General features: G+C 45.6%; 1 protein-coding gene across 5 annotated transcripts in view; it reads right to left on the reverse strand.

Annotated features, from left to right (window-relative positions):
• Positions 1–4,411: 4,411 nt before the first annotated feature.
• The window catches only part of tnrc6c2 (trinucleotide repeat containing adaptor 6C2), a 32,794-nt gene continuing 19,205 nt past the window's right edge, over positions 4,412–18,000 (reverse strand). The window contains exons 5-22 of one of the 5 annotated variants that reach the window (XM_027012363.2): positions 13,593–15,788; positions 12,397–12,600; positions 11,679–11,842; positions 11,454–11,531; positions 11,159–11,216; positions 10,915–11,060; positions 10,488–10,574; positions 10,148–10,291; positions 9,902–10,021; positions 9,636–9,719; positions 9,240–9,486; positions 8,815–9,018; positions 8,350–8,529; positions 7,868–8,017; positions 7,494–7,709; positions 7,274–7,347; positions 6,883–7,022; positions 4,412–6,441 (exon numbers count right to left, since the gene is read on the reverse strand). In XM_027012363.2, the coding sequence (XP_026868164.2) occupies positions 6,066–6,441; positions 6,883–7,022; positions 7,274–7,347; positions 7,494–7,709; positions 7,868–8,017; positions 8,350–8,529; positions 8,815–9,018; positions 9,240–9,486; positions 9,636–9,719; positions 9,902–10,021; positions 10,148–10,291; positions 10,488–10,574; positions 10,915–11,060; positions 11,159–11,216; positions 11,454–11,531; positions 11,679–11,842; positions 12,397–12,600; positions 13,593–15,788 (4,868 nt within the window). In that variant the 3' untranslated portion in view covers positions 4,412–6,065. Of the gene's footprint in view, positions 6,442–6,882; positions 7,023–7,273; positions 7,348–7,493; positions 7,710–7,867; positions 8,018–8,349; positions 8,530–8,814; positions 9,019–9,239; positions 9,487–9,635; positions 9,720–9,901; positions 10,022–10,147; positions 10,292–10,487; positions 10,635–10,914; positions 11,061–11,158; positions 11,217–11,453; positions 11,532–11,678; positions 11,843–12,396; positions 12,601–13,592; positions 15,789–18,000 lie in introns of all 5 variants that reach the window. The other 4 variants (XM_027012362.2, XM_027012361.2, XM_027012360.2 and 1 more) reach the window with 4 other exon arrangements.

An 18,000-nucleotide genomic window follows, 5' to 3' on the forward strand; every position in this document is an offset into this window, starting at 1 on the left:
TCCTTTCATAACCTGCTCTCAATCCCACTCCCTCCCACCACCACACTGAACAAACAGAATTCAAGAGGATTTTTACTTCTAGGACCAGAGATCTAGGAATCTCAGGCAACAGTGCCCAGTTTTAGACAAATAGTGTCAGCTTGCAGGAAGAGACAGAGAGGAGGGGCAGACAGAGAATTGAGGCAATGCCTCACTCTACAGGACCTAGAAGAGAACCTGCAGAGCCAAGTCGCATACATACAGGCTGTTTTACTAACTTCACGTCACAAACTATGAAAATAAAGCAATGTAGATGTATAGACAAAGCACTCCACCTCAGAAAAATAAAGTGAGAGTTTAACACATGCCTATTTTTTTGGTAAATGTGTATTTGCTACTGATTAAAATGCTCAAGATATTTTGAAATCCATATTCTTCAGTGCTTAGAGTTGGACTTCTATTCATATCTTTTTTACTCCATGAACTCACTATAGTCTCGTTATAATATTAGAAAACAGCAGAATTGGAACTCTGGTACTCTCGTCTTCCTGAGAAAATGGCCAAGTCCACTGTAAGTGTGCAGGATAGCAAGCAGATGTGTTCACAGAACTGAAACATGAAACTGATACAGGTATATAGTCTGTCAACAAGAGAAGATTCAAATACAACACTGAATCGATCCCAGAGTTCAGAAATAGCTTACATCTTCACTTGAAAAGTTCTCTCATTCTTGTTTGGTGGAAGATGAAATTCTCAACTTTTTCTCCCATATTTTGATAACATATTTTTCTGCTTTTTCTCCTAATACTTTGGAAAAATTAGAAAAATTGGTCATTGCTAAATGGCAGGTGGTTTGGAAGGGAGCTGAATCCATTACAGACAAGAGAACACTAGGCACCTCTGAAACGAGTGTCCCCATCATAAACTCATCCCACAGTAATCTCCACCGCTTCTTTTAACGCAGGACTGTCAGATATGGAGCTCTACACCATCTCCAACTATGGCCAGCTTCTTTTTTTGTTTGTTTTTTGTTCTTTTAAGCTTAATAATTAAATCAAAGTGGTGCAAAACTCTTGCCAGAGTTATTCAACAATGAAAGCCACTATAAAGGTAGATAAACATTTTACAGGTATTAAAACACATTTACAGATAGAATGGAGAAAAAAAAAATTAAATCGATCGAGTCCTCAAGTAAACATTAAGACATGAACTGCCTTCCCTCGACACTTTGTTGTTTGTTTGTTTTGATTAGTTGAGTGAGGGAAGAGAAGACTCAGTGCAACGCTGGATTACAATAAGAAATCAGAACATAGTTTACAACAAGCTGAAGAAACAAACAAAAACAACGAAAAGCAGCAGACAGGAGCATGACTGAAGGTGCATGATTAACCAGGTACAGTCTGAACATCCACAAACATTAAGAAAAAACTATGTTCAATGTTGATTTGAGATTTGTATCAAATTAGTACAAGCCACAACAAAACAAATTAAAAAAGAAAAATAAAATTCAGCTTCACATTACATTATTGGCAATTTTGATTCAAGTATTAGTGTAATAACTTGTTTTGTTTTGATATGTTTATGCTTACTTTGTCTGGAAACAACTGCTTCATGGGATTGGACAACCATAAATTAATACATTAAAAAACAAAAAAACAAAACAAAAACACTGTGTCTTGGAGAATAAAACATGTGCAAATCCTAAATGCTTTTGTTGTGAATTACCAAGTGTTAATACTACTTCTGTCTGAATTTGTATGGTCAAATGCAAATATTGCTCATTTTTCCTTGTGTTCTGCCCAGTAGGTCTTAAGAAAATAACAAAACAACAAAAAAAAACACCATCTCAGACTTTTGGCCTACAGTGATGAGCTAACCTGCAGTACTGAGTCCAGCTGCGATATTGTTGTGTTACCTTTGCTGGTGTTTACAGAATGCGTCCTGTGGTTTTGAACAGGCTAGATATGCAGCCTTACTTGGGGTTGTAACTGAGTCTGGAGAAAGGCAGTTTTCACACCCAGGCCAACAGTGATTTTGCTTTTGATGCCAAATTGGGAGTCCAAAAACACTAAATGACAACAATGGCCTTCGCCAGCTTAAGACATTCCACGGTACCTGCTGAAGTGGTTTACCTCTGTATGAAGGGAACAGGTGGCTGGGACCAGATAAACAAGGGCCCTTTACAATCAGAGAGCAGAAACGCACAGTTCGGCGGGCCTGGGTTAACAAACACACACTTCAGAGTGTTCAGAAAAAGGCACTCCTGCACGCAGTCGACATTTACAATGAGGGAAAGAGCAGATCTGCAAAACAGGAGACATCAGACAGCCAGAAGTGCAGTTTTAAACATCATCTTCCCCCCTAGATCATTTACATTAAGGATCTTTTTTGTCTAACTTTGTAAATACTTACATATATAAAAAGATTTGTGATTTTATTTTTAATCTTTTTTTTTGGTATTCAAAAACAGAACCAGGGATTAGCCACAGCCTGTGCACCTCCCCACACGTTGAAAGTTCTCGCTTGAGAAAAGGATTATCTCAGTGAGACGATCGAGGCCGTTCAGTAACGCGGCATGTAGCCAACCTCTCTAAGATCCATCCCATCTGAATCACGCTAAGGGCCTCCACACTAGAAACACATGAGTGATCCATGTAACAAGAAAACAAAGCAAAAAACCTACAGGCAAATTTGTCCAGAGTATACGGTTACATCTTGCTTATATGTTGCCACGTGAGACCACAGAGATCACTGTATGCAATCAGCAGCATGTGGTTTAGTAGGTCCCATTGTAAAAGTGAGATGACCCAATGGCACCCCTGCAGGAAAAGAGAAGCCTGTTTGCAGCTTATCTTAAGTAATCGAATTATCCTACGGTAATCCGACTTTTTCTAGAATTTCTAGTTTCTTACATGAAATATCCTAGGCCATAAATATTCCAACAGATAATCATCTGTCCAAAAATGTAAATTCATTTCCTTTTGTTTCTGCCCTGAAAGAGTGCTTTAATTTAATATATAAATCACAGGTTATATCGTTATATGATGTTAGGATATGACCTATATGATCTTTACAGCATTGAGAGCAATGTGGTGTGTGTATACTGGAGGCCTGAGGGTTCGGGGATGGAGTCTAACCTCTGGAGTCACGACTGACACTTTGCTGTGAAGAGACACACTCATCACCTCAATGCTGTGTCCACTGTTTCTTATTTTGCATAGTAACAAAATGATGTGCTGGTTGGAGAGAAAGCCAGCGGCTAAACAGGCCCGTCCCAAGTTCGAAGTGCTCTCTTCTCACCAGGAAAAGGGCACTCTAATGAAAACAACTCCGGCTAACGGAACGGAGAGTGTTCTCATCAATGGGGCAGGCGCTCTTTAGGGAAGGAAATCGTGCTCTTTCTCTAACGGGTGGATGGCATGGAGGCTGCAGAGGAAGAGGAGGAGGATGCTAGCAGCTATTTAAGAGACTGAGTCTCTCCCACATGCAAAGTAAAGAGCCTACGTTCTACATGTCATGAGACACTTGGGAAACACTGTTTTCTTTCTCACGTGCACGCACGCACACAAAAATTATTTGCAAATTACTTATGACAAAATCAAATATGGCCTACAAGACATTTCCTTGTTTGCATTGGTTACACAGAACAGGCCTACAGTGGCTCTACTTAAAGTGTTTCTGCATATGAACACTGAAGGGTTTTGGTGTCAGTGAAAACCCATTGCAACAGAAAAGTACAGTACATGGAAAAAGAAATGAAAGGGAACACAAATCCCAACACTGGCAATTCTAGAGGTCAGACTGTCTCAGCATCCTGCTAAAGGTGCGTTATTGGAGGAAGTGGGCAGTGACTGAGAGGTGAGGTGTCAGCGTTGTCGCCGCCGGCTCACGGTGGCTCTGGTCTTGCAGCTAGGAGCACAGCCACAGAAAGTAAAGCCATTCCAAGCTTCCAAGAAGGACAGTGTTGCACTGCTGGACTTGTGTCACAGCCGGCATTCCGATTGGCAGCTTCCCTTTCCACATGGCCAGTGCTGTCCATCGCTTCCCAGTCAACATCCAATCCGGATAACAATTCATGTCTGGCGTCACAGGCAGACACGGCAAAGGCCATAGACAAGGTCGGAGTAACAGCGACCTTCGCTCTGAAATAGTCTAAAAGGAGGAAAAAGTGTGTGGATGTAAAAACGTACTGCAAGTTCTGTCTGATTGTAGATTCAGTCTTATGATCCCCTTCAGTCCATGGATTTTAAAGTCCATTCAAGTCCCTCCAGGACCGACAAGGGAAAACAACCAAGAATTTTTTTTTTTTTTAAATACCACTAAAGGTATGAAAAAGAGCTAAAAGTTGCCATAAGGAGTTTTTTTGTACTTTTTTTTTTGTTTTAGTATTTTTATACACTTTAAATGTTTTTTTTTACATTTCATTTTACTTAAAAAAAAAAAAAAAAAAAAAAAGTTTTTTAATCTTTTTTTACATTTTTTTTTATTATAAATACTCGCTCCATAGTTCGGTTAATTGGCATTGCAGGTGGAGCGCTGGTCTGTTCATAAGTGCTATATTAAATGCCCCCACAAGATTAGAAAACTGTTTTTTCCTGTTTGTACCAAATGCAAGAATCCCTCTTATTTTTAATTTTTTTTACTGCATTAGGAGAAAAGTTTTATTTTGGTGTTGTGCCTGAATCCCAAGGTTCCGCCTCGCTCCGCAAGTTCTGCTCTCCGGTCGAAGCATGTGTGCATGGAGTTGTGGGTGCCCTGCTGCACGCTAGTCTGACACACCCAGACCTGACGTACAGTTCAGTGCATTTCTGCCCCTCCAGAGAGAGCCCAGCTTCCAGGCAACGAGGCGAAGAAGTTTCTAAGTAATGTCTCTGTAGCTTGCCCAGTCTCAGATAAATGACACGGTTCAGGTTTATCAAAATCGCACAGAAGTAAAGAAAGCAAGCTTGGGGTTGCTTCAGTGTGGGTGGAAGATGGCGGCTTATGCTTATATTGCACGATGCATCACTTGGACAATTTTTTTTCCCCTTCCTGTATCCATCTTTCTCCAGAAAAATGTCCAACTACATACAGAGGATTAAATGAAGTTTAGTTTGATTCAGCATTGAAACCCCTTTAGTACGGAAATGCTTCCACTGAGGGTTTTTGAAACAGAGGCTTGTGAGTTCACAGACAGATGCTTGGTCAAGTAACCGTAAATATACACTCACTCACTTTCACTCGAACATTCATCTTATTTTTAAAAATACATACACAGACGCAGCTTGGATATACAGACAACGAATGAGTCAGTGTACCTCCATTTTTTTTTTTTTTGTAACTCCAGGAAAAAAAAAAAAAAAAAAAAGAAGCAAAAGCTCACTGGTGATTGGTCTAGCAGTCAGGCCACGTGCTGCTGTATAATGTTGTTCTTCTGGCTTGCTCTGGCCCAATTGTTGGCTCAGAAACAGAAGTGTGCAAGTTACAAAAATTTCTTTAGTTTTTGTAAAATAAAATGTTCAAAAATGACCTGGAAAGGCGAGAAATGAAGACGGACAGTGGGCGCACTTAAGGCTAATAGAAGTTCTGAAGAAACCACACAAATGAAAATAAGTAAAAAGGCAGGCTGAGTGCTGGGTGATGTCGTGGGCCATGGGATCGCAGGCCCTGTGAGGTTCCCACGCGTCTGCGTTTACAATGCCCGCCTGCTCTTCTGCTTCTCCTAAACAAAAAACCTTCTTGGGTCTAAACAAACAAACAAAAATAAAAAAATAGTGGATCACAAAGGGAGTAAAAAATGAATGAAAACCATCAAAGGCTTCCATTTCTGTCAAACACTATACTCTCAGACGCACTAAACGTCTCCAGTTTCCCAAAGACAAACTGAACAGCAGGGGGGAGGCAAGTGTCCTCATCTCACCCCAAATGCAAACCCCCCCCCCTTTTTTTTTTTTTACAGCTCTATGGACAGTGATTATCGTCACATTCATTTTTTTTGTGTGTGTGTTTTTTGTTTGTTTTTTGCTCCATTTTTTTTTTTTTTTAAAACTCCATCATTTTCTTTCCTTCCTTTTCCTGTTTTTGGTGGTGGGTGGAGCTGGCAGCTCCTACATGCCCTCACCACTAAGCAGGTCGCCAGGCAGCAGGGTGTTGATTGGGATGGGGCTTCCCATCACCCTGCTCTCCTCTCCATTGGCAGGGCCCCACAGACTCGAGTACTGCTGCACGCCCCCCCACAGCAGCTCCGCGCCACTCCCCCCACCACCGCCAGAGTTGCCGGCCGCCTTGGTGCCGGCACCACCCCAGTGGCCGACGGCAGGGTGGGCGGTTGAGGGGTTGGCGAGGCGGGGCTGGCTGGAGCCTGGGGTGGAGCTGCCCTGCCAGCTGTTGCTTGGTGGGAGGGACTGTCCCTGGGCGAAGAAACGGGTCACCTCTTCCTCGCCAGCAAACTCCGCCAGAATGGTAGTGTTACCCAGCACGCACCTGCACGGGGCACAGGGTTTGGTCAGTCGAAATGGCACAGAAAGAATAAACAATTAACAAGGATGCTCGGAGTTCAGAAGGCTGTAGTCTGGAACGACTGTGTTTAATGAGAGTGAGTGAGGTCAGGGGCTGACATCAGGGAGGCCTGAAGTTGCATTCATTTAACCAATATAACTGATTTACAGTTGACTTCACTGACGCCTTTGCTCGAATTAACTACCATTCTGTCTAACTTGAGAAGTTCACGTTTAGGCACAGCAGCTTTGGAACACTAAAATCACCGAGAGGAAATTGAGACTAGCAGTGCTCAGGTGGTATGTGTCTGGATGCAGGCTGGGAACCAGACCGTGAATCTTCAGAAGGGTTGGAGCCCTCTGGTATAAACTGCAGTGGTTACGCTAATAGTTGGGCTGCTGTATATATGGGTGGAATGGGCCTCACATGTGCAGGGACTTCTGGGCCTTAGCGGCCTCCTCTTTGGAGCTGTAGCGCACCAGCGCATTGCCCTGAGGCAGACTCAGGTGGAACGTAATGAGAGGGCCATGCTGCATGCACAGAGTTCTCAGAGTGGAGCCATCGATCTGCAAAAAAACACACGCAGGGACGCGGTGGGCAATATTAACTAGAAAATAAACACTAGTGGAATAATACATTATTAGAGTTCCCAATCTAAGAAACTGCCCTGGAGTAATGACACTAATCATCCACTAGTCAGAAATGTACTGCGCACACACACACACACACACACACACACACACACACACACACACACACACAAACACATTCTGTTTAGTAGGACAAGAGGAACACCGGCAGCACCACCAGCTCATACCTGAGGTGTCAGGTTACGCAGCACAAGCCAGCTGCTAGTCCTGCTGGAACTATCTGAGCTCCATGCAGTGCCCTCTGATGGGCAAGATGGAGGGGAGAGAGTGAGAGCACATGAGAGAGAGAGAAAGAAAGAGAGATAGATTGAAGTTATGGTTATGGCTTTAAGTTTAAACTCAAATGGAGAGGAGCGCAGAGGAGGGGAGAAGAGGAGAGGGAGAGACCTGAGGAGTAGGAGGTGCTCCAGCCTTGGCCGAGGCCCAGGGACCCAGAGGCCCAGCTGGGGGAGGGCTTGGTGTTGGTGAGGCCTGGTGGGGGGCGGGACGGCGCCATGGAGGTCCGGCCTCCTGAAGGAACCTTCCAGAGCTCGTGGGACAGCGAGGCCTGCGTGTGAGAGACAGGACCTGCAGACCAGGTAGACTTCATGTCCAGAAGCTTCCCTGAACAAGAAGGAAGGAGAGAGGAGGTGAAGTGTTGACTAGTGCAGGCTAATTTGTTTAAAATGTCTTCGTTTCCTTTTGACATTAGTCACTCTTCCTTATCTATGGGAATTAAACAAAAACTTCTAAAGGCCTGGGAGGGGCTCATGGTCCCTCACCTCCATTTCGGTCCCGAAGCAGGTAGCGGTTGACATCCTGAATGGTGGTGTTGATGGTAGGGCCACTGGAAACGCTTCCTGGGGTCATGTTGGGGTCAGCCTCAGGATCAATGTTCTGAAGGCCTTTCCATGGAACTCCTGGACAGAACTCTAAGAAGGTAAAAAATAAGTAAATAAAATTTTGGTAACATAATACTTCTGAAAATAGTAAAATAGAGAATGGGGCTCACTTGTAGTACAAATCCCATATTATAAATTTAGTATAAATGTTTAAACTGATTGAGAATAATTTTACATATCTTGCTTAGATTTGCAAATGTGACATCACATGACAGTCAGATAAAAGCAATTATAGACATTATACTTAAACGCTTCTGTATATTACATTGTAACTGCATGGTATTAACACATCATTACCACTGTTATTACATGTGCTGCACTCATGTAACTTTACAAAGTTAGCAGCTATCAGTGGGGCTTACCTGGAGGCCAGCTGATGCTTGTCCCATTGGATATCTTCTCACTGGGGCTCTTGCCCTGGGCCCAGCTCTCTGGTGCCACCATGGGGCTGCTGGGAGATTGTGAGCTGGACAGTAGGCTATAAGGGCTGAAAGAGTCTTCAATCACCTTTCCATCACCCACATGGGTGGAGGAAGCAGTACCTGGGACAGAAGCATCATGTACTGCTCTTACTTCAAAACAGTAAGGAAACAAACAAACAAAAAAAACAACAACAACCCTAATTTCCTCCCAGGTGGAAGGCTTAGAACTGACTGTACTAGGGAAATTAATTTAAATGGACCTGCTGGGTTAAACATAGACATTTTAGGCACTACCACCTGGATCTCTCATCTAATTACACAAGTGGAACTGTTAGCTGTGTAATATTACAATCTATGAAAGAGAATATAAAACTAAAGGAACTACTGCACTAGTGGTAGCGGTACTTGTATTATTACGGTGTGGCCGAGCTGCGGTCCTACTGTGTTTACTCAGGCTGTTCTCCATGTGAGGGCTGGAAGTACTGAGAGCATCCACACCGCCGGCGTGGGTCCACTGGGACAAGCGAGACTGGGGCTGGGGCGGGGCTTCCTTTAGGGCCACGCCTCCCACCTCCATACAGCCTACAGCCACATTCCCATTCATGCCAGCTGTGGGAGGAAGGTGGAAGCAGGTGAGGGAGGTAAAACAATTCAAAAGGATTCCCGAACGATCTGGTGTTATTTAATTTTTAAGAACTCGCTACCAAGATTTCTATCTATCTAATAACTGGCTCCCATATAAACACTAACACCAATAACACTCACCAGCAGTAGTAATAATAGATGCGCATTTGTGTTAATTCAGGTAAGAAAACGTGAGTTTTCCTTACAGAGGGGGTATGGGCCAAAGGAACTGTGGGGAGTCTGTGGCTCTTTATTCTGCAGGTCAGAGATGGAGAGGCCTGAAGCCTGGGGGTGTACTGGAAACATGTCCAGGTTGGGCTTGCTATGGCTGGCGTGCAAGCCAGTGTGGGAGGAGGCAGGTGAGGCCTGATGCTGCTTCATAAGCAAGGCCTGGGCCAGCTGCCTCTGGTGCTGCTGTATCTGCTGCTGCATGTTACTGATTGTGCGCGCAACCTGAGAGAAGAGAGAGAGATTTTTAAAATCTGAGAAAGAATTAAAAAAAAAAAAAAAAAAAAAAGGTAGGATCCTCTTTATACTGAAATTAGCCGATGGTCTGAAAATCTCAGTTATTCTGCATGTGTGCACGTGCATGTGAATCTCACTTGCTGCTCCTGTTGTCTAATGGGACCAGAAACATTTCGCTGAGCCTGCATCATCTGCTGCTGAATCTGCAAACGCTGGTAAGCCTGTGAGATAGAGACAGAGAGAATTGCATACAGACAAACAGACAGGGAGCACAAACAAGCGAGAGACACCAAGAGACAAGAGGGAGCCTGGCTAGAAGGGCCGTACATTTTTCCTCTTACAGACACAAAGACACAGAAGGCAGTGTGTCTGCAGACCCCTCCATTCCCTCCCCTCCCCTCACCATCTGTAGCTGCTGGAGCTGGTACAGCAGAGTCATTTGTTGAGGGTTTATAGGTGAGCTTAAAAGTGCAGGACTCAGACCAATGTTTTTTGCTGCAAACTGCAAGAGCTGTGCTTGAACCTGAGGACGAAGAGAAAATTACAGTTAAGGAGACAATAAAAATGGCTGATGGCTAATTTTAAAACGAAGTAGAGGAAGATGCATGCAGCTGTTAGCTGCATTAGTTATTTCTTCAGGTTAACACACCTGAGGGGAGAGAAACTGAGGCACTTGAGCACGTAGAGTAGGCTGGGCGGAGCTAAGAGGCGGCACTGGCGGCTGAGGGGGCGGGACCTGCTGCTGCAGAGCCCGTGCTTGTGCTGCTCCATTGCTGCCGAACATTCCATTCATCTGAGACAGATACAGACAGAGAGAGAGAAAAAGAGAGGGAGACAGACAGGGACGTCATATGATGCCACTCCACAATTAGCCATTGAACTCTCCATACATTAGAAAAGAGGTTCACTTTGATCCAAAACACACCATATTGTCAATTTTAATTTGAAGACATTGTAGTCATTTTCATAACCATTATTTGGCCACTCACCTGTCTGTTGTTCAAGTTTTGCATGGCCAGAGCCGAGGAGATTCCTCCCAGTCCGTGGCTGGGAAGGCTGCTATTTGTCAGCGGGAGCTTGTGGGCGGGAGAAGGCATAAACGGTGAGGTTGGTGTGTCGTCTGACAACCCGCCATCCTTACGAACACGACACAGAGAGCACAGTCAGGAACTCGGGCTAACTGCTCCTAGACTTGCCTAATTTTTTGAACTTCCACCCCAACAAGAACCAACTTCAGGATTAATAGAACAGATGCCCAACTCTGCTTCTAGAGATACAACATTGTAGAATTTATTTTAACGCCTAATCTAATGCAGGTAGTGGAAAAACTAGAGAAATTCACAATGGCATAGAACTGGAAGTATCAGCAGAGAGGCATGGCTCTGTGTGTGTGTGTGTGTGTTGTTGGTCCTCCACCTTGTCCAGGAAGGAGGCTCGGTCCAGGGCGGAGTCTTTGGACAGGCTCGGAGGACGTCCCACCAAAGGCTTGTTCAGGCCGCTGCTGTAGTCGGCCACGCCCATGCCCCGTCTGTCCCCCTCACTCTTCTTCTCCAGTAGTGCACCTGTAGACGGAGGGCGGAGTGAGCCACGGTGGCCGCAGAAGTCTGAATGTGTGCGTGCGTGTGTGTGTGTGGCCATACTAGCATGTTAAGTGACTCACTCATAGCCTGGTCCAAGTTCATGTTGTTACTCCTCAGTGCCTCCTCCGCAGGATCCCTCTGATACAAAAAACATACACACACAAACACACAAATTCACCCAGCAGCAAAGGCAAAGGGCAGCGACCACACCCAGCCCTGAACCTGGGTTACCCGGGTGATGACCCCCACCACTCTGACCACCAGACCAAAGAGCCGCCAATCACACCCACAACCACACTGTTCTCTGCTCTGACGAGAATCATGTGCTATGGTATACAGTGCTGGACATTGCTGAGATAGAAACATGTATCTTACAGGGAAACCCATGTCTGTTAGCTGTTTGATAAGTCGATTCATGATCCAGACTTCGTCCTGTTTGGTGGACACCTTCCCCTGTGGGACACGAACGCACAAATACATAATCAGGTCCAGTGCCTCTTAAATTCATTATACAGAATCCTCGACAATTTATATGACAAAAGTCCAGGACGCAACACAGTGAACAGTAATTAACAGCTACAGATGGCCTATTGATAGTACCTTCTGTATTCCCTTCTTGGACTGGTTCCAGGATGTACAGGAAGAACCGCTGTCCTGGGAGGTGGGGCTGGTCCACATGTCTCCGTCCTCAGCATCCCATTGGCTGCTGCTCATGCTCATCTCCTCCCCTCCTGACCCCCAGCCATCTTGCATAGATTTGGGACCTGGAAAAGCAGAGAATCCTAATCATTCTCCAAGGAAAAATCTTTAAATGCAGAGCACAGAGTAATGCAAGGACAGCATATAACCACTAGATGTCAGTATGGTTCAAGAATAACTCCATCTCCAGATGAGGAAAATGAACTTTGAACAATCGATGAAAATATTTAGTATAATAATAATTAAAAAAAAAACAAAAACAAATTACCTAACTAATGAATTTATACATTTCATACACACTTTATGAAATCATCTCCATTCCAACAAACTCATCAGTAGACATCAGTGAGGTTCAAGAACAACTCTACAGGATCTTTTAACAAAACAATCAGTGATGAAAATGTGAAAAGTAAAATCTAAAAATTACCAGACTGATTTATTTATACATTCATATATACATTCTTCAAGAATTATTTTCGGTGCTACAAATCAGTACCACCGCTAATAATTCAGGACTGCATCAACAAAGACATTATCACAAAAATGAAGAAATGAAGGAAAAAAAAAAAAAGACAGCAGGGGAAACTGTGGGAGTGCGACGCCCTGTGCGCGGCCTGACCTGGCTTGCAGGAACCTGAGCCCGTAGGTGCGCTGCTCCTGCCGTAGGCGGCAGACGGCTCGTGACTCTCTGGCCAGCCCCCAATGCCTCGGGCTGGCTTGCCCCAGGCGGCAGTGCCGTTGTCCACCGGCGGGCTGGAGGAGGTGGGCTCTCCCCAGGTCGAAGACTCCGACTTGGGCTGCACACTGGGCAGCTCTCCCCAGCCTGTAAGAGGCAAGAAATTTTTTTTTTTTAATGTTCATTGTGTGCACTTAAAAGCGGGAAGATGCATCATGTCTCTGCATTCCGTGATTTTTGACAAGATGGCAAGGAGGAGGGGGCGGTGCGCGACGACACAAAGGAGCTAAAGAAAAAAAAAAGGAAAAGAAAAAAATATAACAGGCTGACAAAAAAAAAAAAAAAAAACCCCAAACAAATAGGATGTTCTTTGAGCTTGTTCTAAGCAGGATAGAAAAATCCTGACAGTAAATGCTTATGTATGCCATTGAGTGCTGCCAAGAACAGAAACAGAAAGGTTTCAGAGGGCTGGCAGGAGAGCCTGAGGACCAACTCCATCAAGCCAAGCACCAGGCAGACATGTCTTTGTAGCTGCAGGCCAGAGGCCAGTTGGCAGCAGGACAATGTAGAATGCATGCCATCACAGCACTGGAGAACTCTGCTAAGAGTCTGACACAGGAATGAACAGCAGGTGATGCTTTTTGAGTGAAACAACACTCCTTCCTTTGTGACCCATTCAGATTATTAAGGAAGAGTTTAAAATGTAAGTAGTGCTTTCAGCCCTTGCCTCTCATCAGACTAACTAGAGGACTTCATAATAACTTTCATAAGATATGCTTGAGGGCTCAGGGGATTTCCTTCCAGGTATATTACAGCTTTAGCAATATAGTCCTGCAAGGAAAATCTCCACCAGTTTTCACATGCATAAGCACGCAAGAGCACAAGTGTGCAAACACACATTCACGGATGCACGCATGCATACATGTGCAGACCACGAGGGATGCTCCTAAAAACAAACTCCAGTCCAAGTCTCCTCTGCATGAATGAGGACTCTGATAGCAGACCCCTTTGTGTGTGCTTTACATGCCAAATTAGGATCCAAAGAGTCACAACAAATTACTGATAATTTTAATTTCAAAACACATCACTAAAATATCACACTAAAATTAGGCAAACAAACAAAACGTCACTCCACCTACCTGGGTTCACCATGGGTATTCTGTTGTGTGGAGGTCCCAGCTGGTTGGGTGAACCATTATTGTTTACATTGGAGTGGTTCTGACTCGGACCCTGGCCATGGTGACTGTGGTGGTGATTGTTGTTGCTAGGCCCTGTGTGGTGGTTGTTGCTGCTGCCGTTGTTGCTGGTGCCTGGGTTGTTGTGTGAGGCAGGGTTATTCCTGTCCCACATGTTGACACAAGTTCGGTAGGCATTAGGATCTCCCCAGGTGGACGTTCCATCATCAATCTCCATTTTGCGTCTTATAGAGGAAGGTGAAGGCTCCTCCCACCCTGTGGCCTCCTCTCCTGGATCTGGCCTAGCAACAGACCCCCAGGCAGAGCCTCCCTGTTTTACTGAGCTTGGGCCACCCCAGGAGCCCATACTTCCAACATCACTGTTGCCACTGGAGGATTCTTGTGGTTTGGCACCCCAACCTTGCAATGTGCCATTGGAGTGTTGGGAGTCTCCCCAGGTTCCTCCACCTGCCGCTGGTGCAGCTTTGCCCCAGCCCTTCTGTGGCTCCTTCCAGTTCCCTCCTTCTCCATCCCATGATGAGCTACCAGAGCCACTCTTCCTTCCATCTGAAGTCTCTCCCCACTCTCCACTATTTCCACTCCCACTACTTCCCCAACCAGAGGAAGTGCTGGGCCCATCTCCCCAACCCTGTGACTTGGCTTGGATGGAACCATCATCCCAGCTTGGGGATTTGTCCTCTGAACCCCATGACTGGCCACTAGAACCATTGGTGCTGGGGCCATCTGGCATCGGCTCGCCCCAACTACCAACTGATCCATTGGGCACCTTCTTATTAGCAGTTGGCTCTCCCCATCCAGTACTGGGCTGACTGGTTGGTGGCACTGATCCTGCCCAGCCTGGGGCTGACATAGTTCTAGACGGTGTCTCACTCTTGCTCCCAGAATCCATCCTGGGAGATGCACTTAAGCTGGGATTGGCACAACCCTGAGGAGGAGGTGCAGGTCCGGTTAAAGGTGCATTGCATGAAGAACCCCAGGCTTCAGTACCACCGTCATCCTTAATGTCAGGATTTTCATCCATTTCCCATACTGTGTGCTGACGGACTGGGGTTTGACCCCAGCCAGAGTTGCAGAGAACACGAGGGTCCAAGTCCTGTCTTGGTAGTAGAGGGAATTCCACACTTGAGGAACTCTCTCTCCTCCGTGAGAGGCCCTCGCTGCTGTCCCTGCTACTGTCACTGGCCGGAGCATCATTACCCCAGGAGCTCATTGGCTCCCGAGCTGCACCATCATTGCCATCCCACCCAATACCTTCAGAGCTTGACTGCTTGCTCCAGTTACCCCAGCCTGCACCTCCTCCTCCTGGTCCCCAAGAGGACATACCACCAGAATCCCAGCCTGAGTCTTTAGATACTCCACCCTTCATGTCTCCACCACTCCACAGGGAAGTTCCATCACCACCTGCTTGCTCAGTGGGAGATTGACTCAGGGTTCCCCCCCAGCTGTGTGCAGGGCTCATTGGCTCAGCTTTAGTGTTCGGTCCATCAGTTTTAAGGTTAGGGGGATCCATGCTGAAAGACATGTTCGTTGGGGACTGGTGCTGCTCTGGGGTGTCCGGGGTTCCCCAAGCACAATCCCCTACAAGGTTTCCATTGGCACACCCAATATTGCCATTTCCATTGGTGCTGTGAACTGGTGCAACACCTCCTGGGCCACACATGTTGGATGGGAGTGAACTAGACCCACCCATAACACCAGGCCCTGACCCCACTCCTGGAGCCTCATGCCCTAGTACAGGCCATGCAGCAGGGTTAGCACTGGGGTTCAGGTTGAGATTAGAAGTTCCCCAACTGGAGTGGCTCCTGCTGGCCATGGACAAATCAGTTTTGCTCTCAGAAGCCCAGCCCCTGTTGGGGCCACCCTGACTGGAAACCATAGTTGAGGAATGGTTAATGCTTGTTTTGTTGATCTGGTAGTGACCTTGTTGGCTAGCTCCTGTAGCCATACTCATGCTGCTACTAACAAGCTCTGACGTGTCAGTGTCCAAGGTACATTCTAATGCCTGTTGACTGTTGCTATAGGAAAAGGAAGGCCAAGTTTCAGTGTTGTTTTCCTCAGTAATCACTTGATTCCTGCTGGTTGGGACGATCCAAAGGGAATTCTCATGCTTGGCTCCCAGGTCACGTTGATGGGGCAGCACTGCAAATACAAAAAGGAAGCAACAAGATATTTAGCATGACCAAGTCTGCCTGTGTGAATGAAGAGAAAACCACGACAAAACACTTAAGAAAGGAGGCAAAAAAGGGGAAACCCCCCCCCCCCCAAAAAAAAACCAAAAAAAAAACCATGGTTGACAATGATCTATGACTTCTTCCACCCCTACAGTAGGTATTTGTCATACATGTCTAGTTTTTAGATTTCCTGAATATTGCAAAATGCAGTGGACCGTATCACTAGTCATATTAGTTACAACATATCTGCATACTCCATGTCTTATGGAAGCAGAAGTGTGTGAAAAAGAGCACCATCAGTCTCCCTCCCCATATCGCCTCGCAACGAAGGGAAGCTGAGGTGGAACAGGGTTCATTTATTTGAATGCTTCCAAGACCAGAGCCTCATCCATCACTCCCTACAGCCCGCCAGGTCCCCGCAAAACCAGGACTACATCGCCTGTGTAGATCACCGCAGGGCTGAACACAGCAGAGCTGAGAAACCAAAGGGTTGCATACAGGAGCCAAAGCTTACATAGTGCATTCCCTCACAAGCATGCACAGCTCAAATGCAAAGCAGAGTGTTTTACTTCTCCACTGTTGTAATCAATCACAAGATAGCAGGTAATCGATGGTGTGTAAATGATGGGGATAAGGGGATGGAGGGCATTGATCATGCAGAGCGAACACAACCAGCGCTGTCTCTGCTAGAGCAGTTCTCTTAAACAGCCTTGGAATACATTATCCTGCGTCCCAAAAGGCTCAGGTCAATCCATGATTTATGACTAAATCCACCAAAGGAACTGCAACTAAGCTTTGCCTTTGCATCGCAAACTGACATTTGAATCATCAAATACGCACTGTGGTAGTACACAAGAAATAAACCAGAATTTCACCTTTGAGCAGGCTGCTATGTTTTCTTTCTTTCTTCTACTGGGCTTCATTTCCATTAAGTATCTCAATTTGGACAACGAACATAAACATCAATCAGTGGTACAATGAACTGAAGACAATCCGTCACACAGAAGGCATTCGTTTCTGGCACTTTCAAACAGACGTGAGGGTTAAGCTCCCACAAACATGCATGCGCCATCTCCCACAAGCAGTTTTCCCATCTGAACACTTATCAGCTTTCCCCAGGCCCCCTTATCTACCAGAGCTGTCGGGCCACGGCGCTTTCCTGCTACAGCCACACGAGCTCATCATAGGACACCTTCCAGTTGGGCACAGAACCTTGCAGCGGCCCATCCATCTTAAATCTCAGTGGGGGAATTTTCACCAAAATAGGATCCACACAGAATCTTTTCTGAGGAGCATTAGGGACCCCAAGACCACAAAATGTACACTGTGTTTGGGTGTGGTGTATGGGGGAAAAGAACCCTAAATGTTTCACACCAATGTCTAAAAAACCATGTGAATAAAGATATGAGAAGAGAAAACCTGTTTCCGATGAAAACACCCGAGTACAGGTAAAAAATAAAGGGTAAGAAATAAAGATAATAATCCAAATATCAAAACAAATTTCAATCAGTTCTTTCACGTGCTATAGAACTGTTGAAACAACCTTCAGTTTCTTAATAAGAGAGTATCGTGTTTCCCTCCAGAAAGAAGTGTTTCCTTAGCTGGGACTTCATAGGTCCAGGAGGAAGAACCAGATGAGAACAGCCAATCACCGCATGCTACACAGCAATGTACCTCTAACTGGGTGACCGTGAGCCCTCGGTCCATTTCAGTGGTCTTGCAAAGGTGCAGTTCACATCTAAAAACCTGTGCAGTGGTCCTTATGGTTTTTCTCCCAGTAAGCTAAAGTGAATTTTCTTTTACACTGCTTATAGCTTGAGCTTCGGCATCAAACAGCTCATTCAAGGGAAGCAACTCTCCCAATGAAAATTCCCTGGTGGATTATGTAGCAGGGTGACGTCTGGGCTGTAACACTGGTCGGCAAAAGCTCAACTGCCCTTCAACTGAGCTGTTGTGGCAAGGGTTGAAATGCCTTTGAATTGAGTTGCCTTGGCATTGTTTCAGCATTTGAATGACTTAACATTTCAACCCCCTACTCCCCCTCCAGAACAGCGAAGCCAACACTTTCACCAAAATTTTCTAAAGAATTAGGAACAGCAAAAGAGGGACAAAACCCCCACCAACAAATGGAGTAATAATCCAGAGATGCAATGGGAAAGAGAACTCCGATGGGTTCTACA

The sequence above is a fragment of the Electrophorus electricus genome, chromosome 1, assembly GCF_013358815.1.
Source record: "Electrophorus electricus isolate fEleEle1 chromosome 1, fEleEle1.pri, whole genome shotgun sequence".
Classification (NCBI taxonomy): Eukaryota; Metazoa; Chordata; class Actinopteri; order Gymnotiformes; family Gymnotidae; genus Electrophorus; species Electrophorus electricus.